The 27,693-nt window shown below is 38.8% G+C and overlaps 1 protein-coding gene across 5 annotated transcripts in view; it reads left to right on the top strand.

Annotated features, from left to right (window-relative positions):
- PTPRC (protein tyrosine phosphatase receptor type C) overlaps positions 1-27,693 on the top strand; it is a 297,791-nt gene that overhangs the window by 148,471 nt on the left and 121,627 nt on the right. Inside the window, exons 4-9 of one of the 5 annotated variants that reach the window (XM_075322137.1) lie at positions 1,559-1,642; positions 11,995-12,066; positions 15,608-15,673; positions 15,938-15,961; positions 20,163-20,420; positions 25,459-25,575. In XM_075322137.1, coding sequence (XP_075178252.1) covers positions 1,559-1,642; positions 11,995-12,066; positions 15,608-15,673; positions 15,938-15,961; positions 20,163-20,420; positions 25,459-25,575 — 621 coding nt within the window. The remainder of the gene's footprint in view (positions 1-1,558; positions 1,643-11,994; positions 12,067-15,607; positions 15,674-15,937; positions 15,962-20,162; positions 20,421-25,458; positions 25,576-27,693) is intronic. The other 4 variants (XM_075322139.1, XM_075322138.1, XM_075322140.1 and 1 more) reach the window with 4 other exon arrangements.

Raw genomic sequence — 27,693 nt, 5'->3', positions numbered from 1 at the left:
GGCTACATAATACTATATGGAGGACAATGGGGGCTTCATAACACAATATGGGGGCTGCATACTACTATACCCCCAGAGTTGTATGTCCCCTCCACCCAGGTGCTGTATACCCCCTCAGAGCTGTATGTTCCCTCCACCCAGGTGCTGTATGTCCCCCCCCACCCCAGAGCTGTATACACCCAGAGCTGCATGTCACCCCCCCACCTCACAGCTGCCCCCCTCCACCTCAGTCACTGACCTCCTCTAGAGCTCTATACCCCTTTCCTCAGTAATATGTATTCCCCCCAGTATTGTGTTTGTCCCCAGCCTCTCTTGTGATGTATATACAGCAGTGTTAGTGTGCTCTATGTGCGGCCATGTCTGTTAGACAAGCCGGGAGGTGAATGAGGCTGTTGCCGACTTCCTAATATTAGAAATATATATATACAGGATAAATATATAAAAATAATGTGTGTGTGTGTGTGTGTGTGTGTGTGTGTGTGAGCATGTATGATGTGTATCTATGCATGTCAGAGTATATGACTGTGTCTAGATTTATGTCTATTTGTGTTTTTGTGAATATCTCTTTAAATAAGTATGCATACATATGCCTGTATGTGTATGTATCTGTGCATGTCTATGTGTGGATGGGGCCCACTGAGACTCTTTCGCCCAGGGCCCACAAAAACCTGGAGCCGGCCCTGAGTGGACCCTATAACCCATTGCATAAAAATGGAGCGTCAGTGCTCTTTTCTCATTGTCCTACATATAGGGGATAATTTTATTATATGAGTATAACCCTCTAAAGGTAGAAATGTGCGTTAAATAAATTCAATGGCTATGACTGTGAATGACTTTATGTGCCTTACCTGTCCACAATGGGTCTTTTATCCAAGTAATTATCATCTTATCACTAGGATCACATACAGACTCCATTAAACTTGACCTTTTGGCTATAGAGCTTATTTTTCATTGAATTTTATCATCTAAGCAACCTTATATGCAGGGTGGATTAGGCTTTTTCAACGACAGGATATTAAAAGCAGTATTACAAATATACTACTCCCCTCTCCACTAAAAAATAGCTATTAAATGTCGCATGCAAACCGGCTTCTATAAAACAACGACCAATTATACTCATAAATATATATGTAAAATATAAGGGACTTTGCCAGGCTTTGGGTACTTTCACCTAGCTGGCGAAGGGATCTTTTTCTGTATGAAAGGCAAAGTTTTCAATTTTCCAGTAGATTGTAGGAATGTGACTCTGCCAGATCGGACTGGCACATGCCAATTACTGTTAAACCTACTTATTAAAAATGAGAACGTTCCAAGTTGGATTACATCCAGTTTAGAGGTGATTCATTTAAACAAAGAAGACGAGGTATGGGGAAAATTGAATCTTACATAAGCCCTAGTTGATTTAAAATGAATTTTTAATTACATTTTTCGATTTTTTTAATAAGGGAAATGTCTGTTTATAGATAGCGGTGCTTTTTTATGTATGACTAATAAAATACATCTGTAGTATATATAATCTGGTTATACTGACTATACGTTATATTCTTCTCCTCTTTAGGACCAGTCCTACCTGCACCTCACTCTACCATCAATATCCAGAGCCTTTCCACAGCCTCACCACGCACTGCTTCCAACACTTCAAGTAACTTATTCTTGCTTTCCATTTGGACTCCAATGATATAGCCGCAGTTTTAGAAACACTACTGTTGTTAGAACTGATCCTACTATTTTTGATGGGATCATTTTTGGCACTCGGCTCAGCAGTTGGTGCAGTAAAGTAGCACATTTTGGTGCATTCCTTTATTTGCACAGACATGCAGAGGCGGCTGTCAGTCAGTGCCGTGGGTGTGGTTACATCTGCTGCTTACTGCATACAGAGCGGTGAATGAAGCCGTGCCTCTATAATTGAAAGCCCGAGATTGCTGGGATTATTAAATATTATTACCTCCCGGCATCCAAGCTTTCAGTACGGTGGCTGCACAGCTTCAGGACCCTATTAACGTGAAGATTAACCCCATATTTACAGGTTAATAGTATTTTCTGACACTAGGTGACTAGTAAATACAATGCTTTCCAAATCATTATGTAAATGCTTTTGTTCTGTGATTTTCCTAAAAGGCTGATGTAAATGAGTCAGGATAATGTTCAAATCATCAACCATTAGCGTATAAATCAAATATTATTGGATAAACTTGGCAATGATAACATTCATAATGCACTGTTCCAAATTATTATGCACAAGAGAGTTTACAACATAATATAGGGTATAAAGAATTGAAAATGGTCATTGTTGAGCTTGCAGCATTAAGAGGTCACGTATACTGAAATCAAAAGCTTTTCCAATCAAAAAAATCTTAGGTTAAGTTATAGGTTAGCATAGGAGCTCTGTCAGAGGAATCTCCCAGAGCTGCTGTTTTGATGTGAACAGCCTCTAACCCTCATCAATCTTTTGCTTGACAATACTCCAAAGGTTCTCAATAGGGCTGAGGTCAGGGGAGGTTAGTGGCCAAAGTATACGTTTCTCTCTTATGCACATAGCAGCCAATGACTCAGAGGTAACAGAGGTGTTATTTGCAGCATTAATCTGCATGAAGATGATTTTGTTATGGATGGCACAGTTCTTTGTATCATGGAAGAAAGTAGTCAGAAACTTTATATACTTTTCAGATGTCATTTTCACACCTTCAGATACCCTAATAGGGCCTACCAGCAGTCTCCCCATGATTCTGGGCCAAAAAATGACTCTGCCACATCCTCACTTATGCCACATGTCTTGTTGAGACATGGTGGCCATCCACCAACCACCCCTACTCCAGCTATCCGAATCATACAGTGTTGCATGGCACTCATCAGTAAAGAAGACTATTTTAATCGTTTTGTATTTCTGGACCCACTGTAACTGATTCTTCTTGTGAGCATTATTTAGGAGTGGCTGAATACTACTTTTATGCACAAATGCAACCTCTGGAGGATCCCACATCTTTAGGTTCATGTGACTGCGGGGGCACTAGCAGATTCAAATAGCTGTTTGCTGCTTTGTAATTGTATTTTAGCAGCTACTTGTTAATCTGATGGATTTGTCTGGTAGAAACCTTCCTCATTATGCCTTTATCTGCATGAAGCCGTCCGTACTGTGTTTCAGCCACAAATGTCTTCACAGTATGATGATCATGCTTAAGTTTTTGTGAAACATCTAATGTTTTCATACTTTGTTCAAGGCGTTTGGCAGAAGTGAGATCGTTTTCTTTCTACATTGCTTGAAATTTGTGGCCTGTGTAATAATGTGGAATGTCCTTCTAATGTAGTTTTTCTTTAATTAGGCTTCTCATTTAGCAAACTAATTAGCACAAGTGTTTTGGATTGATTTCACTGATCAAAAGAGCCCTGAGACACAATATGATCAGTGAGTTTATTTGAAAAACAAAAAAATAAATCTTTATGACATGTAAATTCAATTTGCATAATAAATTGCAAAGCAGTAGAAACTGGAAATGAAGGGTTAAAAGCTGTGCTGCTGTCCATAAGGAGAATGCTGGTGCTTGAAAAAGTGATTTTATTCAACACGTTTCGGAGTTGAAAACTCCTTCATCAGGATATTCACAATTACATACAGCACATCAAGGGGGTATATACAGGTAAACAGGTTTTCAAAAAAGAGCGCACAGGAGCTCCCCATTGGAACAACTGATCACTGCAAACATTATACTACATAAATTAATTGCAAAACATGATAAAAATGCTACAGGAGGATGTGATTTACATTGTACAATAAATTGTTTGAACATAAAAAGAAAAATTATAAAAATTGAGTATGTCTATAGGTTGAGTGATGGCACTAGAACTTGTGCTGAAGGGGTGTAAATCAATGACATGCTATTTGCTAGACCTTGACTCAATTGTGAAATTACATGTGGGAGTGATGAGAAATGTTGAATTATCTAGACAGAAAACGAGAAGAAAAAGATACAATGTGTAAGAATGAGTATGAAATTTATAGGGGACCGACAGAATTGATTTATTGTAGAGGATATACCCACTGTAGTATCAGAAGAATTAATTGGGATAGGAAAGAGTTTTAATAGCTGTGATAGATCAATGATGTCGGTGAAACTATTAGCTGTTCCAACGGACATCTCCTGCACGCTATTTTTTGAAAACCTGATTCACTATACACAGTATACCCCTTTGATGTGCTGTATGTAATTGTGAATATTTCAACTCCAAAACGCGTTGAATAAAATTACCCTTTCAAGCATCAGCATTCTCCTTGTGGACAGCAGCACGGCTTTTAAGACTTCATCTCAAATTTCTACACTTCACTCTGTGGGGGCTGCTGTGGTGGTCCCAAAACCCCTCCAGGTAAGCAAGCTATTTGTCCTGTATTGTTTCTCCTGAGTCTTCACAGATAAGACCCTATTTGGGCTTGTCCATTCCTAATATAGTGAACTTGTAAAGCAGTGTAGATATGCTTGAAATATAAAGGTACCGTCACACTAAGCAACTTACCAGCGATCCCAACAACGATAGTGATCGCTGGTAAGTTGCTAGGAGGTTGCTGGTGAGATGTCACACTGCGACGCTCCAGCGATCCCACCAGCAACCTGACCTGGCAGGGATCGCTGGAGCGTGGCTACACGAGTTGCTGGTGAGCTCACCAGCAACCAGTGACCAGCCCCCAGCGCCGCGTGGAAGATGCTGCGCTTGGTAACTAAGGTAAATATCGGTAACCAACCCGATATTTACCTTGGTTACCACTGCACGGAGCTACACGTGCAGAGAGCAGGGAGCAGCGCACACTGAGCGCTGGCTCCCTGCTCTCCTAGTACAGCACACATCGGGTTAATTACCCGATGTGTGCTGCAGCTACATGTGCACAGAGCAGGGAGCAGCGCACAATGCTTAGCGCTGGCTCCTTGCTCTCCTAGCTACAGCACACATCGGGTTAATTACCCGATGTATGCTGCAGCTAAATGTGCACAGAGCAGGGAGCAGCGCACACTGAGCGCTGGCTCCCTGCTCTCCTACTTACAGCACACATCAGGTTAATTAACCCGATGTGTCCTGCAGCTAGCTACATGTGCACAGAGCAGGAGCCGGCAGCACAGGCAGTGAGAGCGGCGGAGGCTGGTATCGAAGGTAAATATCGGGTAACCAAGGACAGGGCTTCTTGGTTACCCGATGTTTACATTGGTTACCAGCCTCTGCAGAAGCCGGCTCCTGCTGCCTGCACATTTAGTTGTTGCTGTCTCGCTGTCACACACAGCGATCTGTGCTTCACAGCAGGACAGCAACAACTAAAAAATGGCCCAGGACATTCAGCAACAACCAACGACCTCACAGCAGGGGCCGGGTTGTTGCTGGATGTCACACACAGCAACATCGCTAGCAACGTCACAAAAGTTGTTCGTTAGCAGCGATGTTGCTAGCGATGTTGCTTAGTGTGACGGGGCCTTAAGGATAGTAGGATTATTCCTTACTGAGAGGATACATAAGATATAATTCATATGCAGAAATGCAAATTATTATAATATTGGAGATAGGACCATTCTATACTTCTGAAAACCCATCTGGGACCAAAATGAAGTGCACAGTGCAGTATAAAATGCATAGATGAGATAGCTTTAGTCTAAAGAAGTCATTGCATGTATATAGACCTTACAGTGCACTGAGAAATCTAGTAAGAAATTATAAATAGAATATGTACTCTCTACAGGGACGTGAACATATTATTGACCAAGACATTTTGTATTAGAAATATGTTTACTCATAAAAATGTATTTCTTGAATTCTGTGAATAAATTGATAATTGTACATTACCATTCTCAACTGTCAGTATGGTGTAAGCTGCCCCTTCTGACAATGATTAGTGATAGGTCAAGAGAATGTGCAGAATGGCATCAGTGTCTTTTTGGTATAGGGTCAACAGGTGCAATATTATAAAGTACTGGTACAGTTCAGCTGCATTGGCAGATGTGTACTTTGTTGGATGCTACACATGGTGGTATCCTAATATTAGTAATTAAACCTCAATGTATGCTAAATTAAAATCTCATCTGAACCAATATGCTCTAGTATTGGGTATGTAATTGGCACTGTAGCCCAATATCATTGCCAGTAAAAGCACCATGAAAAAGTCAAAATTGAGAGATGTAACAATTTTCACAGATGAGATGATATTTTTTTAATTTTTATTTCTCAGTACAGGTACAAATGGGCACATACAGTATTGTGCAAAACTTTTAGGCAGGTGAGAAAAAAAATGTTGTTTTCAATACAGCATAAAAGCATCAATTCTTCTAGTTACACTTGTAGACAGTTTTTAAAAGAACTCGTTAGGGAGGTTGTTCCAAACATCTTTATAAACTAACCATAAGGTACCGTCACACTAAGCAACATCGCTAGCAACATCGCTGCTGAGGCACAACTTGCTAGCGATGTTGCTGTGTGTGACATCCAGCAACAACCTGGCCCCTGATGTGAGGTCGCTGGTTGTTGCTGAATGTCCTGGACCATTTTTTAGTTGTTGCTCTCCCGCTGTGAAGCACACATCGCTGTGTGTGACAGCGGCAGAGCAACAACTAAATGTGCAGGCAGCAGGAGCCGGCTTCTGCGGACGCTGGTAACCAATGTAAATATCGGGTAACCAAGAAGCCCTTTCCTTGGTTACCCGATATTTACCTTCGTTAACAGCGTCCGCCGCTCTCAGCTGTCAGTGCCGGCTCCTGCTCCCTGCACACGTAGCTGGAGTACACATCGGGTAAGTAACCCGATGTGTACTGTGGCTAAGAGTGCAGGGAACAGGGAGCCGGCACTGACAGTTTTTTGGGTTTTTTTACTCTGAAAATTCCTCTATATGACAATGGTTGTATGTTTGGGGGTTTTTTTGGCGCCAATCAGATGCTTTCCTCATGTTTGTATATAATTCTCAGCATTGAGGACACCAAAAAATGGGAAACTTGGGTCAGCAAACAAAAAAGACATTGTGCTTACTTTGAAATTGGAAGGTGTCCAACAGTGCCATTAACTCAGAACTGTTAGCAGGCAGTGTTACCCAGCTACCTGCATCTACTGTTCGGAGGCATCTATAACCATATCTTCAACTTGGAAACAATGCCAAGTGTCTCAACTATGCACAAAAACATAGAAATTGGAATACATAAAAGTGGCAGTAGGTGTTTTAGACTGAAGAATCAAAATGTGAAATATTTGGCTATATCAGCCAAACAGTTTGTTTGCCAAAGGGCTTGAGAGTGGTACAATAATGAGTGTCTGTAGGCAAGCATGGTGGAGGTTCCTTGCAAGTTTTAGCTGCATTTTAGCAAATGAAGTTGGGATTTTTTTCAAGATTTATGGTGTCCTTAATGCCGAAGGATTAGCTTAATCCTAGATCCACTGGAGATCTTTGGTAAGTTCTCCAAAATGTTCGGAACAAACTTCCTGCTAAATTCCTTCAAAACATGGCATGAAAGTGTGCCTAGAAGAATTGATGCTTTGATGCTCTTTTGAAAGCAAAGTGCAGTCACAACCAATATATGGATTTAATTTAAATTTCTCTTTTGTTCATTCACTTTGTGTTTTGTTGAGAAAAATAAACTATTAACGCTTCGATTTCTGAAAGCATCCTTACTTTTAAATTGTTTCCACACCTGCCTAAAACATTTGCACAGTACTGTAAACGCCAGGTTGACAGATATGTCTATTTTATAAGGTCATGAGCAATTTCAAAAATGTATATCTGATACGTCTGAAATCATGGCTAATTTATATAGTGTTGGAACTCATTACATGATATTGTTTGAAGAATAAAAACAAATGTTTCCACTTTTTGTGCATTGCATCTCAAACTCAATGTGATGATATCCAATTTAACACGCAAACACCCACCTCTAATGTCCCCATGAAAAATGTCATTCTTGCAGACAATCTTGCAGACAACAGCACTGCTGTTCTTCATGCACTTACTCCTCCAACCATCAACACCAATGCAATTTTATTCACAGGTGTGGCTGAACAATGACTATTGAAGTGAATAGAAATTGTATATTGGTATTTATTCCAGCCACTATAAGTGCAGGATAAATAGTCCTAAAATGTAAAATTAAAGTATTATTATTAATGATTCCAAAGTGCCGATGCAGCAGAGGGAACATTCTGTCACATTCATACAAGTTCACATATATCAGTGGACATAAGTATCTTGATCCCTTGTGTAATGGAAGATTTAAAGCAGTTGTCCACTACTAGAACAACCATTTGTGATTCTACATGTTTCCAGCAGGTAAAATAAAAAAGCCTATACTCCCCTTTATGGCTGACGAGGTTCCAGTGGTGCCGGGATTCACGTTCCCAGGGCTCACATGACGTCACATGAGCCCTGCGTCCAATCAGCACTTGCTTCTCTCTCAACACCCTTGGACAAAGGAGTTAATCATCACAGGAAGTGAGAGCTGTGGCTGCCCTTAACTTCCAGTTGATTGTTCCTGTGTCCGAAGATGGGGAAAGAGAAGTCAGCATTGATTGGATGTCACGTGAATGGACCCGTAAAAAGCGTAGGTAGCGCGCAACGGCCTTCGTCCCCTGAAGTGACTGCACCTAGCTTCTCTCCCGCACGTTTTTAGCCCACCATTCTCAATAAATTGGACTTTTATGCAAGGCTATGGTCAGTGCGGGTTTCTTCTTCTATTCGTGGACACAGTATTGGACTTTCCTCTGATTATTAGCATGCACCCCTTGCCAGCGGTACACAGAGTATCTGACCTGATTCATCTCTCTGAAGCACCTGACAAGGTATTCCCCATTGGTGAAGGACCACATATTTCTGTTGTTCATTGATTGGATGTTATGTGAGCCCTGGGAACGAGAGCCCCAGCACTGCTAGAATCGCACCAGCCATGGAAGTGAGTATAGGCTTTTTTAATTTTACTTGGGGGAAACGTGGAATCAGAAGGGGTTGTCCTAGTAGTGGACAACCCCTTTCATTTTGATGCATGTGTAAACTGTAAGTATAAACAATTGTAGGTATAAACAACTAGCATCTGTATTTTTTTCAATGTTTTTATGTCATTTTAGAAGGACATATTTCAATGTTGTTTGTCATTTAACATTTGATAGGAATCATTTGTATATTTTGATAAATTTTGGAGATAAGAAATCTGAAAATTTATATAAATGGAGACCTTCATAAAATACCAGATGTCACATTGCTATAACTTAAAATGTGTTAACTGAAAATTATACCTAAAAAAAAACCTAAAAAACAAACATTTGCGCTACTTCACTAAGTGAAAAGGGTTCTGTATGCAAATATTCTAAATAACAATGTGCTTGCAGACCAGGAAAGCATAATCTGCACAACTCCCAGTAATCTTTATTGTTCAAATATTTGGGAACTACTCAACAGCTTGGTCTCGCACCCCACAGAGAAATAATTTGGTGCAGAGGAGGGGAGGTGGATGTGCAACTCTCTCTCTTTTTGTCTGTGTAGGTTGCAAACTTCCCACATACTGAGATGACTACATTCAGTGTGCAACCACTTCTTCTTTTTTGCTTTGGAGTATTAAATTACCACATAATGTGGACAAACAGTTCTCTACACTCCATCAGCAATTTCACAGATTGATAACACTAATAGGGTATATATTAAAGAGCATGAAAACATCTATTGGATCTTTTAATAGGGTATAACTTTCCGATTGCTAGGGGTGCAACCGCTATGGCCCACAGCGATCCCAAGAATCAAAGCTCTGAAGTTCCACAGCTGAATTGAGCAGTGGTCGATCATGCGCTCTACTGTACCATTCACTCTTCATTTGAGCGCCGGTGATGGCTGATCGCTGCCCTCAGCTGTTCTTCATCATTCACACTAGAATTAATGAAGCAGCAGTGAGCATAATCAACTCCATTCTAGTCAACTGGGACACTTCAGAGCCCTGGTTCTCATGATTGTTGGGAACCACAGTGGTCAGACACTCAGTAATCGGAAAGTTATCCCCTAAGGGGAAATAATCAAATTTGAGAACAACCCTTTAAAGGGAACAGGTCATGTGAAATATGCTATTAACCTGGAGATATCGGGTTAATGTGTAGGTTAATAGCACCTGGTGCCCACACTTAGAGCCCTGCTGCCAAGAGGAAATGAACCTTAATCCTCCCGGAAGAATTAAACTTCTAGTCATTGGGATGGCACCGATGTGAGTTCAATCATCACTCAATGTATAGTGAGCGGCGGCTGTAACTGTGCTCCCGACACAGACTGACAGCTGCCCCAGCATTAAAGCCACCTGTCAGTCAATGCCAGAGGTGTAGTTATAGCCACCGCTCACTATACACTAAGCTGCAACTTAACCCATACTGGCGCTACCCTCATACTGGAAGCCGAATGCTGCCGGCAGGAATAACATTAATTTCCTCCTGATAGGGGGGCTATAAGGGCGGGCATTGGTCAGGTGCACAACGCAATTAACCTACAGGTTAACCCTATATCTGCAGGTTGATAGCTTTTTTTAACATGACAGGTTCCCTTTAAAAACCTACGATTTGGCAACAAAATAGGGCACTCCAATTAACAATAGAACCTACACAACTACAGGAGTATACACCATAAACCAAATATTTTTTTATATTAAAAAACATTTTTTGGAATCTTTATTGATAACAATGCACTAAACACATTAAAAAAATATCACACAGCGGGCACACAATGGCAGTATTGTAATAGGTATCAATTAACCCCTTGTACAGATATACTATTACCTATGGAAAAGCAATCATTATATCCAGCTTAATATAATACAATCTTCTCTGTATAAAACCTTCATTGATTATGTAAGTCATTCAGTAAGTTGAAATAAACATTATTCCTAAAGGAAAATTAGCACAGCCAAAATGGAAGAGAGAAAAAAATATTTTGATGTAAAAAATCAAGTTTATAGACCAAATGTAAATGGGAATCACAGATCGTCCACATGTATCACACAAAAAGGGAAAAAGGGAGAAATTATTGCCAAAGACAAAGAAATGCAAGTGCATTCTTAAAGCATAAGTTAAGGACCAGTCTATTTGACCATAGAAAAAGTTTTCACAAGAACCAACTCCCATATATAAATATCAGACAAATGTCAGAGAACAAAATATACCACTGCTGCTGCCTCAGACCCCAAGGACGCGCGTTTCTAGAAGCTAAACTCGAAACGCACGTCCTTGGGGTCTGCGGTAATAGTATATCTGTACAAGGGGTTAATTGATACCTATTACAATACTGCCATTGTGTGCCCTCTGTGTGGTGTTCTTTTTAATGTTTTTAGTGCATTGTTATCAATAAAGATTAAAAAAAAAATTTTTAATGCAAAAAAAATTTTGGTTTGTGGTGTATACTCCTGTAGTTATGTAGGTTCTACAGGTTCCCTTTAAGTTGGGAGATTGGCCAATAAATTAACATTCAATATATGTTTAAATTGCCAGGGGTGTATCCAAAAACATTTCAAGTATAGCTATAAGTCTTTCTAGTGCATCAGTAGAGAACCACAAGAGCTTCAGATTATAGTGAATGAAGGTTCCTATACCACAGTAGCTGATGTTTTTTGCCTAGAGATTTAGACTGACTAATCGAGGCCATTAATTAGCGCTGAGTCACCATCAGTGCTTCCTTACTATCAGCGCTCATTTACTAACCTGTTTTTACAGTCAACAAATTAATGATGGGAACAGAATGATCGTTAATATTTTTTTTTTTTTTTGTTGGTATAATTGATTCAATCACTCAACAAATGAGTGTTTGAGTCTGCAGTCAGGTCACGGGTGATCAAAGGTTTACATTGGAATGTATTTGGAAACGATCCAGATCTATATAACTTTAGATAAAGACAGATTTGTTCAAGTATTAACAAAAATGCAGATTTTATAGAACGTAAAATACAAATGTATTCTTCTTAAGTGAGAGGACAATGGTCAATATCATAATGTCATCACCATTTCATGCTTCATGTCCTGTAACAGGTGGCTCAGTCTCCTCCAGCACGCAAGCACCCACTCATACCCCCACTACGGACCTCACAACTCCACGCAATGGTACAGGTTTGGTTTATTCTCAACATGCTATCCACTTTTAGCTATCTGAGAAGAAAATAAAATGAAACACGTTGATGCTAAATGAAAAACAACTGCTAAAAATGTGAAAATAAAAAACAGACCATTCCGAGATATGACCCATATTCTAACAGTGCGGGGTATACCTGATATTCAAAGACTAATATGGCATAATTCCCTGACCATTACTATTTTATAGTAGAGAAAGCACAAATTGACTACAAACGTGTATTTTAGTCTATAAGATCAGAGACATCCTTAAGTTACATGGATAGAATATTGCTTTACAAAATCAGCAGACGCGTCTTTCCCTCTGTGATCACACTGCAGAATTGAGCACTTTCTCCCAGGTTCCCTACAGTTTACAGCTAATTGCTTATGGTCTGTGCAGCAGGACACATTGAGGGTCAAAATAACATTGTTGGTTATAAATGACTTAGTGACAAAATGTATAATTGGTGGAGGAAGGTTGAACTAGATGGACCTTGGTCTTTTTTCAACCTATGTAACCATGTAAAATGTTATTATTATTATTATTAGATCACCCTGCTAACAAAAGAGGATTGCTCAAAAGAGACAACTCCTTTAGGTTGTACATCATGCACAGTTCTACAAAGATCAATTAATGAATAATGATATGCTGTAATGGATGGTAACATGTAGATGTCCTCTCAAATAGAAGTTTTCCACTTCGGAAAATGCCTTTTCCATATCACAGACAACCTGTGATCAGTCACTGCCTGTAGTAGAACGGCCTAAATTTTACTTTTGCCTTTAGCATAAATGTGGAAATTCAGTGCATTGCTATGTGCCTATGGTTGTCTAGAGTAAAAAATTACACTGAATGTAGCCCTCAGGTTAGCATAATAGGGGAGATTAATATATAGCATATAGAAAGCAGACATCAGGCCATTGGATCTCTTTTTGTCGATGCTTCTTCCTCCATAGAGCTGCATTAAGGGTAAGCCTCTCCCGTATTAGTCTGGTCATGTGTCTTCAAGTCCATGAGGTCTAACTGAAGTAATTCCGTCTCCCTTCTCATGTGACTTCAAGTCCATGAGGCCTACCTGAAATAACTCAGTCTCCCATCTGATGTTACTTCAAGTCTATGAGGCCTACCTGAAGTAATTCAGTCTCCCTTCTCATGTGTCTTCAAGTCCATGAGGCCTATCTGAAGTAATTCAGTCTCCCTTTCTCATGTGTCTTCAAGTCCATGAGGCCTACCTGAAGTAATTCAGTCTCTCTTCTTATGTGACTTCAAGTCCATGAGGCCTACCTGAAATTATTCAGTCTCCCTTCTGATGTTACTTCAAGTCCATGAGTCCTACCTGAAGTAATTCAGTCTCCCTTCTCATGTGTCTTCAAGTCCATGAGGCCTACCTGAAATTATTCAGTCTCCCTTCTGATGTTACTTCAAGTCCATGAGTCCTACCTGAAGTAATTCAGTCTCCCTTCTCATGTGTCTTCAAGTCCATGAGGCCTACCTGAAGTAATTCAGTCTCCCTTCTCATGTGACTTCAAGTCCATGAGGCCTACCTGAAATAATTCAGTCTTCCTTCTGATGTTATTTCAAGTCCATGAGGCCTACCTGAAATAATTCAGTCTCCCTACTCATGTTACTTCAAGTCCATAAGGCCTACCTGAAGTAATTCAGTCTCCCTTCTCATGTGTCTTCAAGTCCATGAGGCCTACCTGAAGTAATTCAGTCTCCCTTCTCATGTTACTTCAAGTCCATGAGGCCTACCTGAAGTAATTCAGTCTCCCTTCTCATGTGACTTCAAGTCCATGAGGCCTACCTGAAATAATTCAGTCTCCCTTCTGATGTTAATTCAAGTCCATGAGGCCTACCTGAAGTAATTCAGTCTCCTTTCTCATGTTATTTCAAGTCCATGAGGCCTACCTGAAATAATTCAGTCTCCCTTCTCATGTTACTTCAAGTCCATGAGGCCTACCTGAAGTAATTCAGTCTCCCTTCTCATGTGACTTCAAGTCCATGTGGCCTACCTGAAATAATTCAGTCTCCCTTCTCATGTTACTTCAAGTCCATGAGGCCTACCTGAAGTAATTCAGTCTCCCTTCTCATGTGTCTTCAAGTCCATGAGGCCTACCTGAAGTAATTCAGTTTCCCTTCTCATGTGACTTCAAGTCCATGAGGCCTACCTGAAATAATTCAGTCTCCCTTCTCATGTTACTTCAAGTCCATGAGGCCTACCTGAAGTAATTCAGTCTCCCTTCTCATGTGACTTCAAGTCCATGAGGCCTACCTGATATAATTCAGTCTCCCTTCTGATGTTAATTCAAGTCCATGAGGCCTACCTGAAGTAATTCAGTCTCCCTTCTCATGTGTCTTCAAGTCCATGAGGCCTACCTGAAGTAATTCAGTCTCCCTTCTCATGTGACTTCAAGTCCATGAGGCCTACCTGAAATAATTCAGTCTCCCTTCTCATGTTACTTCAAGTCCATGAGGCCTACCTGAAGTAATTCAGTCTCCCTTCTCATGTGACTTCAAGTCCATGAGGCCTACCTGAAATAATTCAGTCTCCCTTCTGATGTTAATTCAAGTCCATGAGGCCTACCTGAAGTAATTCAGTCTCCCTTCTCATGTTAATTCAAGTCCATGAGGCCTACCTGAAGTAATTCAGTCTCCCTTCTCATGTGTCTTCAAGTCCATGAGGCCTACCTGAAGTAATTCAGTCTCCCTTTCTCATGTGTCTTCAAGTCCATGAGGCCTACCTGAAATAATTCAGTCTCCCTTCTCATGTTACTTCAAGTCCATGAGGCCTACCTGAAGTAATTCAGTCTCCCTTCTCATGTGACTTCACATCCATGAGGCCTACCTGAAATAATTCAGTCTCCCTTCTCATGTTACTTCAAGTCCATGAGGACTACCTGAAGTAATTCAGTCTCCCTTCTCATGTGTCTTCAATTCCATGAGGCCTACCTCAAGTAATTCTGTCTCCCTTCTTATGTGACTTCAAGTCCTTGAGGCCTACCTGAAAACATTCAGTGAAATGCAGCCCGTTATTCCACTCCTAATTTTATTCTTTGTCTTACAGAAGCATTTTCCACACGTTACTATTTAAACGGAATCTGTCAGCAGGGTTTGCTACCTCATCTGAGAGCAGCATGATATAGATTGTACATTGACATTGAGGTGTTAATCAGAGGAGGGGGTGTGCTGGACTGCCATGCACCTGAGTTTCTAGTCCTGTAATGATAAGGATCCTGTTGCTTAATGAAACATAGCAAATAGACAAAAGATCAGACTGTACCAAAAAAAGCATGCCTGAACTTTCTGGGTTAACACTTGCAGCATGCTGGCTTCAGCTTACATAGCAAAAACTTGCTGACATATTCAATTTAAAAGTGATTTATGTCCTGCACAAGTTTTCTTTCTACTAGTTTTTGCAAAAAGTATACTTGGACACTCTACAATACATATACAGTTTATTGTAATGCTTGTATGATTATCTCTAGATCATAATTTTTTTATTTTATCTTTTTCTCATTTACCTCGCTCTAGAAACGTCAACCACTGATCACAACCAAACCACATCAGCACCAGAAGTCTCCTCTTCTACTCAAGGAGGTGACACGCAGACCCACATCCATTGCCATCACTCTTTGGCTTGCATGCAAATAAATATTAAAGGAAAAAAAATATTTTATCTATCGATCAATCAATCTATTGATCTATATTTCCATCTATCTAGTCTTTTACTGTTAATTAAAATGTAATATCTAACTTCATTTATTATATTTCTTATTTCTCCCTTTAATTTGCTGTAAATTATTTTTTACTGATTGTTCCAATACATGTTAATTTAATATAATTATTTTTTGTTTCTTTTAGAGAATAAGACCAAGCTTGATTGCAGTAAGTATTTCTGTAAAGACATTAGTATTTTCTAAGATTCTTTCTATAAGTTGATTTACAAATTAATTTCAAAACTTCCTAAATGTTGCGAGAAGCGAACTGGGTCTAAAATATATCAGTAAATCTGCCCCAGTTTCCGTTCCTACAGTCATGGATGACAAAGTACAGAGACAGAAAAAAACAGCTTACCACTGCAGAGACAAGCCTGTATAAATCCTCCAGGTAGATCCCACGGTCCAGCACGAATCACGGCAGTAAGCCAAATAGACAATGGAATAAAGTAGTGAAAAGGATCCAGCTGGACTCAAACAGATAAATAAAAAACCCTTCTTTATTTCGTCTTGGTGAAAAGATATCCAATAAACAGTAATGACACCGGCTCGTACACACTGATAGATGGCAGATGAATACCACACTACGCATTTCGGCGGGACGCCTTCTTCAGTACCAATTATTGGATATCTTTAAACCGAGACAAAATAAAGAAGGATTTTTTATTTATCCGTTTGAGTCCAGCTGGATTCTTTTCACTACTTTGTTCTACAGTCATGGATGTTACTAAATGGCATCCATTGGAGGCATCCGTTTAATGTAAATGTCCTAACATACTAAACAGATGTCTAAACGTGATGTGGAAAAAAAATACAAAGTAACTGGAGTACGATCTGATTTCTATCGGTGTTGCTGGAGGAAATTAAAAAGCCGAATGTTTGGAAATAATATAAAAGGTGGTTTATTCAATGCGTTTCAAAGTGATCCTCACTTCATAAGGAAAGCCACCAGGTTACCATACATGCCATTCAGTGACATCCTACAGTCATGGTTGTCACTTAATGGCATCTATCGGAGGCATCCATTTAATGTAAATGTCCTAACATATTAAACAGATGTCTAAATGTAATGTGAACATAGCCTTCACAAACCAAAGTTAGACCTCATTCACACATCAGTGATTTTCTCATATAAAATTGTTTCATCAGGGTTTCTTTTAATCAACGTTTCCATAGAGTTTGGTCAAAATGTCATCAGCTTTTATTACATGAAAAAAAACAACCCATAAAAAAAACTTCTATAGTTTTTCATATTTAGCAGTCAGTGAAAAAAGGACAGCACTCATATGGCATCCTAGTGCACTGTTGTTTGATCATTTTCAAGGACATATAGACTTGCATTGACGATTTTGTTTTAACATTTGGGGCAATATCGGATACTTTTCAAGTGATTTTGCACAGAGCATCCGTTCCTTGAAAAATCGTAAACATGTGAATAGCCCCACTGACTATTGTAGAACTCGTATGAGAAAAATGTGTGTATGAGACCTTCCTTCAATGGAGATAAGGTGATTATCTAGTTTACTTTGATCTTTAGAATGTTTATTTTTTTTTAAATCAAGCATTTGCTTTTCCGTAAGTATACTTTAATTAGTAGTAGAAATGGTGATATATTTTTTGTACATTAGTGTAATGATAGTTTTGCACACAGCCATCTTTTGGAACAATGCCACTGTTTTTGGTGCAGTTTCTTGGAGCCAAATCTAGAGGTGGATTCAACTGGAAATAGGCGTATAACTGGAGTATACAGATTTAACTTATAATTCCTTTTCTTTTTAAATGTATTCTTTCACCTAAAATCTACAGGTAGATTTTTTCAAAAAAGTAATAAGTATGCAATATGCATTTTTATGCTGAATTCAGGAGCCAAAGCATTGAGCGAGAAACGTGAAATATGAAAGGAAGAACTTTTGCATTTTTTGACTTCCTCAGTCTTGGTTTTGGCTGTGACAACTGCGACAAAGCCCACACCTTAAAATGCAGAAAACCTTCATGTGTGTTTCCAACTTTGGAGTAAATTAACATAAAAGTAGAAGAGCAAGAATTCTGGAGATAACTAGAGTATATTTGCGCTCACAATACATCAGTATTATATATATTGTAATAAACGACATAATCTGTTTTTGACTGCACCGCCGCTGTAGTTTTTTATTCTTTATCTGTATTTATAACTACAGTATATATGATTAGTGTATGGGTCTATCATCATTAAGAAACACTGATAAGGAACAATGGCAAGTAGAAACTATTAATAACATCACCATTATTTGTATTTGAATGTGGTCATGCAATTAGGAGATTTAATTTGATCTCCACCTTTTGTCATTAAATTTAAATGAAGTATTAAATTCTAAAATAATTACTACTTTAATATATCTTTATTTTGGTTCCAAATTGTCTGCATAGACCTAGATAAAATAAATAATATACTGGCCGCTAGTAACCACCATTGGATGGAGCACACGAGGTTACTGCAAACTTTAACTATTATGTTGAAAGTAGAAATAGCATAAAGTTCTAGAGAACATGCATGCATGATTTAGCAATTTATAGTAAAGCCATAATGGTGCTATTCTACTAATTAAATTGATACATTTGGTGAAATAATCAGATCTGTGGTTCTTGTTTAATCAAGATTTCACGTTTCCGTGTAATGATATTTCAGAGCACAAGGGCGTGGCTACACAGATCGAGATCTCAGCCAATGAAAATGTCATAGAGCCCAAATTGCAATCTGTGCATTTGCCACTTATGGCGCCATTTAAAGGAAGACCAGAAGACCAGTTGTGAAATCAAACTGCGCATGCGCCATCTGCACCATAGACAACGTGGCACAAAATTTCAAACAAGAGGCAGATGACTGAAGAATCAGTGATCATGGAAACACAGGAGGCTGGTGGAGGAGCCAGAAGCATAAGAAGACCGTACCTACAGTCCTCCTTGTGCACTGAAATATTATGAGATGAAAACTTCAAATGAAGAGTAAATAAGAACCATGTATCGTATTAGTTTACCAAATGTATCAGTTTAATTAGTATAAGAGCAACATTATGGCCATGCCTTTACTTTATATTGCTAAAAGCTGCTGTCAGGTTCTTTTTAAGGCTGATTTAGAATGCTCATTTGCCGATTATCAGCTTGTGGAAAATGGCCAACAATCACTTGATGAACGAGTGAAATGCTCATTTTTTGGGTAATTGGATTTTACATGCCAGTATTAACATTATTCTGTAATGTAATCTCATCGCCCAATAACAATGATACTCTGCATGTACAGAATGATCATGTTAATGAGCGTATCATTCTGTGTTAATAGAATTCCAATTAGTCTTAAGCAGCCCATTAAACAACCATTGATCAGCTTGGAAATAGTGATCAGTACTGATAAATAATTAAAAAAAACGGTGTGGGACCACCTATTTTTGATAACCAGCCAGGGTAAAGTGAACAGCTGTGGGCATTTACTATCAGGCTGGGAAGGCCCATGGTTATTGAGCCCTTCCCAGCCTACAAATTGCAACTCATAGCAGCGCCAGAAATGGCGCATCACATTAGCTGCACCAATTTTGGCTCTTTGCTTGGCTCTTCCCGATTGCCCTGGTGCATTGACAATAGGGGTAATAAATGAATATGGTTTATGTGGGCTGTGTAATATCAGCTGGCATCAAGCCCATAGGTTAGTAATGGAGAGGTGTTTCTCAGACACCCACATAACTAACCCTGAAATTGTAAAGTAAAAAAAATACACACAGGAAAAAAATAGTTTATTTGAATAAAGACTCCCCCACACGTTCCTTTCTTCAGCAATTTATTAAAAAAATGTTCCCAAGAATCTCCATGACTGAGTAGCAGTAAAGTACAGGTATTCACTGATGATAATGTGGCTATGGCATTACCATAAACGGCAGTAAATTCCTGCATGTTTCGTGGCTGAAAAACAGTCGCAAAAAATAACTCAAGCATGGTGCTCGAGCACCCTCCATACTCGGACAAGTATTAAGCTTGCCCGTATACCCTGATGCTTTATCGAGCAGTGCTGAGCACGCTCACTCATCACTAGTGATCAGTCAACTTTTAATGGCTGCAGCCAGCTTGTCTAAATGGGCCCTAAGCTAATGTTTTCTCCCTAAAGTCAGCTGGTGGCTTCCATCTTATTGTCTTTTAGTTTGTGTATATGACTGTGCTAGGGATTTGTTTAAGTATCAAAAACTTTAAGACATAAAAATAGATTTTTTTTTTTATTTATTTTCTTCTAATTGGGTTAAAGAAATAAAATCGTGTAGAAGGAAGAAAATTTACTTTAAGATGATATTGAAAATAGATACATGTTTTATTTTTAATGGAATAATGAATATCTTATTATTTAATAGGTGGCATTGAAAACATATCTGTAAATCCTCAGTACAAGAATTATCCTGAGACATTGAAGTTGAATGATGTTCCTATCAACCTGCAAAATAAACCCCTGAATTGTACAATTGACACATATACTGACTCAATGAAATACCAGTTCAACATTCAACATTTTACATTTAATGTTTCCCTGTGTTCACCAACTTTCATTACGTGCTCGTTTGAGGAATGCATGGCTAATGAAACCTTCACACTACACTTGGATATTCCACCCAGTAAGTAAGAACTGTTACATAAGGTAACTTGTCAGGATAAGGTTTTATCTGTTCTTGAATAATTACATAATTTTCTTACTTTTATATATCTTATATGCTTTTTGAACCATTTATCTGTATGAATCTATGCTTCTACCTATCTCATCCTCCTTTCTCCCCTCTTCAAGACTCCTATAGGCAGCAAATGTAATCCGATCCTTCAGTTTCTTGTCTTCACTTGAGCTACTCTTTGTCGTGCCATATGTCATAACATCTCACGGACACATGGAATTACCATGTTCTACCACTTTTTGTTCTACAATTAATTGCATTGTATTATCGTTGCAGTTATTGTGTTTGTATATCGATCGCAACATTTAGGGAGAGGAAATGTGAACCCTTTCTAGTTCGATCGGCACCCCAGCAACATGATCATGATGGCCCGATCCTTTTCATGCAACCTGAGGTCGAAATGACCAACTATGGATAGCCTGTTAGACCATGCATGATTTAAAAGGCTTCCTGTTAGTATCTCACTTTTAGGTGTAATGTATTGCAATGCGGGTAGAATGCAATACATTATACTAGCGATCAGATTAATAAAAGTTAATGTCTCGTAAAGGAACTAAGTGAAAAAGTAAAAAAAAAGTTAAAAATAATTGTAAAAATATAAAAAAAAGAATTTTTTTTTTCTTTTTTTACTGCCCCATTCTATGTCCTGTTGTGTATAAATATGTGACTCTTCAGATTTTGTGTTATACCATGCCTGATGGAGAGACCTGAGTAGTCTCGAAAGCTTGCAATTATTACCATCTTTTCAGTTAGCCATTAAAAGGTATCAACCACTGAGGACTTCAGTTCTTTTAAACAATTTTTTTATCTCTACTGGCTAACACGGTACAAAGATATATTTTACTTAAATAAAAACAAAGATATGCAATAAAATTATGCACATTTTGTATTGTCGCATCCAGAACAACCCAATATATAAAACTTTCACACTAGTTAACCCCTTTAGTGGACATGATAAAAAAAATAACATACAAAAGGGGCAAAAACTATGTCTATTTATCATACAGCTGACAAAAAGTGAAATAAAACACAATCAAAAAGTCTTATGTAAATAAAAACATTATTGCTGAAAAAGTCATCTTGTCCAGCAAAAAACAAGCTGCGATACAGGTCTGTATGTGAAAGAGAAAAACGCTATGGCTCTCAGAATATAGTAATGCAAAAACAATATTTCCTATCAAATTGATTTTATGGCGCACAAACAGCTAAACACAAAAACCCCCTAATGTACTGTACATGTGGTGCAGCCATAATCCAACTAATTCACTTTTATGAGACATAAATGGCGTAAAAAGACAGCTATTCCTGAATTGCTGTTTCTTTTTAATTCTGCCTCGCAAAAAATGGAATAGAAAGCAATAAAAAAATATTATGTAGCCCAAAATGGTACCAATGAAAACTCTAGCTCATCCCACCAAAAAAAACCAATGACTCTGTTGGCAGAAAAATAATAGTCTCCTTCACAATACTGTGATGCAACAAAAAACTTTATTTTGTAAAAAAACAAACATTTTTTAGTATGATAGTAGCCAACCCCCCCCCCCCAAAAAAACATATAACAATCTGTTATCACTGTAATTGTATTGACCTTAGAAATAAAACCACCAAATCTCTTATACCAGAAGATGAACAGCATAAAAAAATGTAATAAATCCAATTCTTCAGTTGATGTTAATTTATTTATTCTGCGTCCCACATAGTACGACATGACTCACATTTATCCTGCACTCTACACTAGGCACTTACATCACCAGGGATTAAATCTCTGAAAAATGTGATTCAGACAAAATTCTCAATGGAAAATTCACTTTAATGAGGAGGGGGGAGTCACATTGAATACCTGTCTGACCTGTGAACTGGCCGTGTACATCTTTTCACACATCTTTTTAGACGTGCATAAAAGTGCTGTCAACAACAGTTTTGTGCACCTTGGAAAAAATGAACACCACTAAGCATAGTCCAAACGGAATCTGGAGTAACACTTATGCCTCATTAGTGAATGGATCCATCAGGGGATTTACCTGAATCACATATTTCGGAGGTGTAGATGGAAATCCTGATATAAGTGCTCAGCATAGAGTACAGGTTAAATATGAACTGATCCAAAATGTTCTGTACCCAAATTGCCACCAAATTGCATTCAACTCAACCCACAAAAAAAGTCCTCACTCAGGTCCGTCATCTCTTAATGGTAATATAGGTGGCTTAAATGTTACTGGTAGCACAAAGGCTATGGAAAACCATTATGGCTCCCTCCCGCCAAAAAAAGAAATGTAGAAAAATCTGCTCTCCCAATTCTAAATGTCTGCTTCCATCTGAGCACCACAATGTATCTAACGTGCAATAAGAAGCTGAGTCCTGCACCACTCGTGCGTCTCCGTTACCCAGATGATTAACTTTCACTTGAAGGAGCTTGCAGCACCAGTATAAGAATTACTCCGGGCACAGCGTGCTGGTCAAGTAAGAAAGTACGATCCAATCAACAGGGTAAGATGAAAAATGACCGCAAAACAGCTGCTATACCGGATGTTCTTTATTCAATCTTAGTGCAGGGTAAAAATCGCGGCGGGAGGAGACCTGGATACCGGCCCCTCACAGAGGACGACGGCCGTTTCGCCTGTCAATAGGCTTCTACAGGACCCGTAGAAGCCTATTGACAGGTATCCAGGGAGGTATCCAGGTCTCCTCCCGCCGCGATGTTTACCCTGCACTAAGATTGAATAAAGAACATCCGGTAAAGCAGCTGTTTTGCGGTCATTTTTCATCTCACCCTGTTGGCCACAATGTATCTAAACCACTGTTAATGTCCACAAGTTTAGCAATGTTGTAGTGAGGAAAGCCCGAAGCACAAGGTGGGCACAATGTTCGGGCACTACAATGTTCTGGACATTACAAGAACTTATTTGCAATTTTTAAATTCTGCAACATTTTCTACGTCAGACTTCATGGGTGTTTTCCAGAGACAAAATTATCACTACATCTGTAGATGAATTCCTAGAGGGGTGTGATTTCCAAAATGGGGTTACTTGGGGGGTTTCTGCTGTTCTGGAGTGTAGGGGCTCTGTAAATAGAGTCTGCAGGCTTTGCTAGAAAAATTTGTCCTCCAAGAGTCAAATAGCGCTCCTTTCCTCCGAGCCCAGCTAAGCGGTCACAAGTGGAGTATTGCCATGTTCAGGATAAACTGTAACACATTATGTGGCCTTTTTTACCTACTCCCCTTGTGAAGATTGTACATCTGGGGTTAAAACAACATGTTAGTGGTAAAAATGTTATTAGTATTTTTCACCGGCCAATAGTATAAAATTTTGTGACACACCTGATAAATTTATTGAGGGGCATACTTTGTAAAATGGGGTCACTTATGGGGGAGGTGCTATTTGGGCAGCTCAGATGCTCAAAAGTAGTTTTTGACCACATATGGGGTACTGGCATACTCAGGAGAAATTGTGTAACAAACTTTAAGGCCCAGTTTCACCTGTTATAAGTTTTAAAAATTAAAACTTTGGGGTCAAAGCAACATTTTAGTTGAAAAAAATGGCAATTCTTTATTTTCACAGCCCAATGTTATTCAATTCAATTAATCACTTGAGGGTTAAAATTGATTTTTACACTCCAAGATGAATTCCTTAAGAGGTGTAGTTTTCCTAATGGTGTGTGTGTGTGTGTGTGTGTGTGTGTGTGTGTGTGTGTGGGGTGGTGGGGGTGGTGTTTCTGATGTTTTGGCAGGTCAGGGACTCTTGAGTCTTGAGTCACAGGAAATGTGAGATGGTGTCCGCAATCTTTTCCAGATAAAATAGCGTTCCTTCCCTTCCGAGCCATGCACCCAAGTAGCAGTTTTCCATTACATATGGGGTATCGGTACTCACTAGAAATTGTACCACAAATTGTTTGGTACATTTTCTCATGTCATCCTTGTGAAAATAGTAATTTTGAGGCTAAAGCAACATTTTTGTGGAAAAAAATGTGTTTTTTTATTTTCAGGGTTCAACGTTCTAAAATTTTGAGAAGCACCTTGTTGTTCAAAGTGCTTACCACACATTTAGATAAATTCCTTAGGGGTCTAGGTTCCAAAAAAGGGGTATTTTGAGGGGGAGCTCCAGTGTTTAGGCACATCAGGGGCTCTCCAAACGCGACATGGCATCTGCTAACGATTTCAGCCAATTTTGAGTTACAAAAGTCACATGGTGCTCCTTCTCTTCTAAGCCAAAATAGTATATTTCCACCACATATGGGGTATCAGCGTACTCAGGAGAAATTGCACATCAAATTGAATGGTGCATTTTCTCCTGTTACCCTTGTGAAAATGCAAAATGTATGGCTAGTATGGCTAAAATAACATTTTTGTGGGAAAAATAGGATTTTCTATTTTCTCTGCTCAGCGTTATATAATTCTGTGCAGCATTTCGGGTTCAAGGTGCTCATCACACATGTAGATAAATTACTTGAGGGTCTAGTTTCTAAAATGGGGTCACTTGTGGGGGCTGTTATATAATAGACATATGGTAAATGTTATTTATTAACTATTTTGTGTGACATAACTCTGGTTTAGGGCATAAAAATTAAAAATGTAAAAATTGCTAAATTTTATCTTTTTTTCTGATATTTTCACAAAGAAGCACAAAAAATATGATCATAAATTTACTACTGACATGAAGTATAATGTGTTGCTAAAATAATTATCTCAGAATCACTGGAATCCAGAGCGTTCCAGAGTTATTAACTCATAAAGTGATGCTTGGCGGAATTGTAAAAATTGAGCTTGGCATGAGGGTAAAAACAGGGTGGGGAGGTAAAGGCGTTAATAGAAATTACTCAGTAATCCATAGTTGCTTTAAAATATTACCAAAGGCAGCACAAATCAATTTCACAAAAACAAGGCCTGATATAGCTACAGATAATTAAAATATATAGAAAAGACGGAGGAAATGCTGAATATAATTTTTTTGGCCTTCAAGAGGTTAATACACTGACTTTAACTCTCTTACAGAAAAAGAAGATTACAATTTAACTGTCACAGCAGACACAAACCAAATTCAGTTTGAATGGAAGAATGTAAATACAGAACAGTGTGCAGTAGATATTATATCTGAGTGTTCAGAAAAAGGTAAGTTGTATCTTCAATACGGGATCAACAGCCGTAAACAGCTGGCTCAAATATCAGAAGCCAAGAAAACCTTTTTGTAAGTGTTCTTTATATATTACAGAACTCCTTTGCCATACATTTCCCTTAAATTTTAGTGCTGCTAATAGTGTGAACTATTGCTATAGCCATGTTCAGATAATGCAGGCATGAGGTTATTTTTCATGAACATATATTGGCAGAAATGGGATCTGAACAAAACATTTTTTTAAGTTATTTTTTTACATTTCCTTTATAAATCTCCTATTGTTGGAATTGATTTGCTTAGGTAAAAATATAAGATTAGCTGTACACCTTATGCCACACAGAACATGTTCCCCTGCTGTCACTTCATTGAATACAGGCTCCATAAAAAGTGGTTGCATACATGCGCACGCTGCTTTTTTTCCTGCTTTTTTGTTGCTGCAATTTTGTTGTCAGAACTTTCTGACATTTGACTTCCCAGCAAAGTCTATGAGAAGTCCGATTTGTCATGCGAACGTTGCAGTTTATTTGTCAGCGTTTTATTTGTCAAAGGTTTGTGACAAATAAAATGCAGCATGTTCATTCTTCCTGCGTTTTTGTCAACATTTGTCACAAAAACGCAGCAAAAACGCAGGGTGTGAAAAACGCACCAAAAACACACCGAAAACGCACCAAAAACGCACCTAAAATTACATGCGTTTTTTGTGACATTTCCAGGCTCTCTCTGACAAGGTGCAGTTTTGGCTGCATTTTGACTGCAGTTTTAAGCCTGCTTTACACCTTACGATCCAGCATACGATATCGTATGCGATCGTAACCGCCCCCATCGTATGTGTGGCACGTTCAATTTGTTGAATGTGCCGGACAAACGATTAACCCCCGTCACACGTACTTACCCGTCCATACGACCTTGCTGTGGGCGGCGAACGTCCACTTCCTGGAGTTGGAGGGACGTTCGGCGTCACATCGACGTCACGCGGAAGCCGGCCAATAGAAGCGGAGGGGGCGGAGCTGAGCGGGACGTAAACATCCCGCCCACCTCCTTCCTTCCACATTGTGGGCCGGGAGCCGCAGGACGCAGGTATGATCTGTTCATCGTTCCCGGGGTGTCACACACTGCAATGTGTGCTATCCTGGGTATGATGAACAATCTTACGTTCAATTCTAGAGAAATAAACGATGTGCATGCGATGAACGTTTTACCGTTCAATCGCAATCGCACATACCTGTCACACACTGCAATGTACCTTACAATGTCGGATGTGCGTCACTTACGACGTGAGCCCGCCGACACATCGTAAGATACATTGCAACGTGTAAAGCGGGCTTTACAGAGGTAACCGTAAAAAAATTACATTACAGAGTATAGAATGAAAAAAATACTCAGGGTGAGATTTGTGGTCAATAATAATTTTAATACTTCAGTGTTGAACTCTAAATCTTTAGGAGTTGTAGCCTCATATTCTAGTACCAATTTTAAAGGGATTTTAGCATCAGAAAATTAGTAATTGTTTAAATAAGGTTTTTATGTAAAATATAGTTTTAAAAATTGTTTGACGATTTATTTTTTCATATCACAAACCACATTAAACAAAAACAATAATACCTAGAAATCTTACAAAGTTTCACACTGGCCACTGTCACTATTTTAGATTCATACTTCCTGTACTTTCATGAACAGTTTTCATCAGTCTCAGTATCATCAAAGACATGAGTTATATGACATATAACACTTCTTATATACTGCTGATAGCAAAGGATCCAGCATTCCCTTTAAATATCACAGCTCTCTTCCCTTCCCTTCACAGTGACCTTCATATACTATTAGGCTTCAGTGTGTTTGCCATTTTAGAAAAATATAAGCTGTTGTCTTTGACAGAAACCACGTGGTTTATACATATCAATTGATCCCATTGAAATCAAGATTCTTGCACAACCAGAAACAGCTGGGAATTCTACAGCCTGTGCTGAAAATTAGGCATTTTTAAAAGCAGAGTGGGAATGGAACTTAATAGAATTACATTCTTTAGTGTAAAACTTGTTAGCTACAGAAGACTTCTGTAATATTACTGAAGGGACATAAATATTATTTTTTATTGTCCAATTGTCCAAATCCTC

This window comes from Anomaloglossus baeobatrachus, chromosome 8 (assembly GCF_048569485.1).
Source record: "Anomaloglossus baeobatrachus isolate aAnoBae1 chromosome 8, aAnoBae1.hap1, whole genome shotgun sequence".
In the NCBI taxonomy this organism is placed as follows: domain Eukaryota; kingdom Metazoa; phylum Chordata; class Amphibia; order Anura; family Aromobatidae; genus Anomaloglossus; species Anomaloglossus baeobatrachus.
This window is presented reverse-complemented; position numbering and strand designations above follow the sequence as displayed.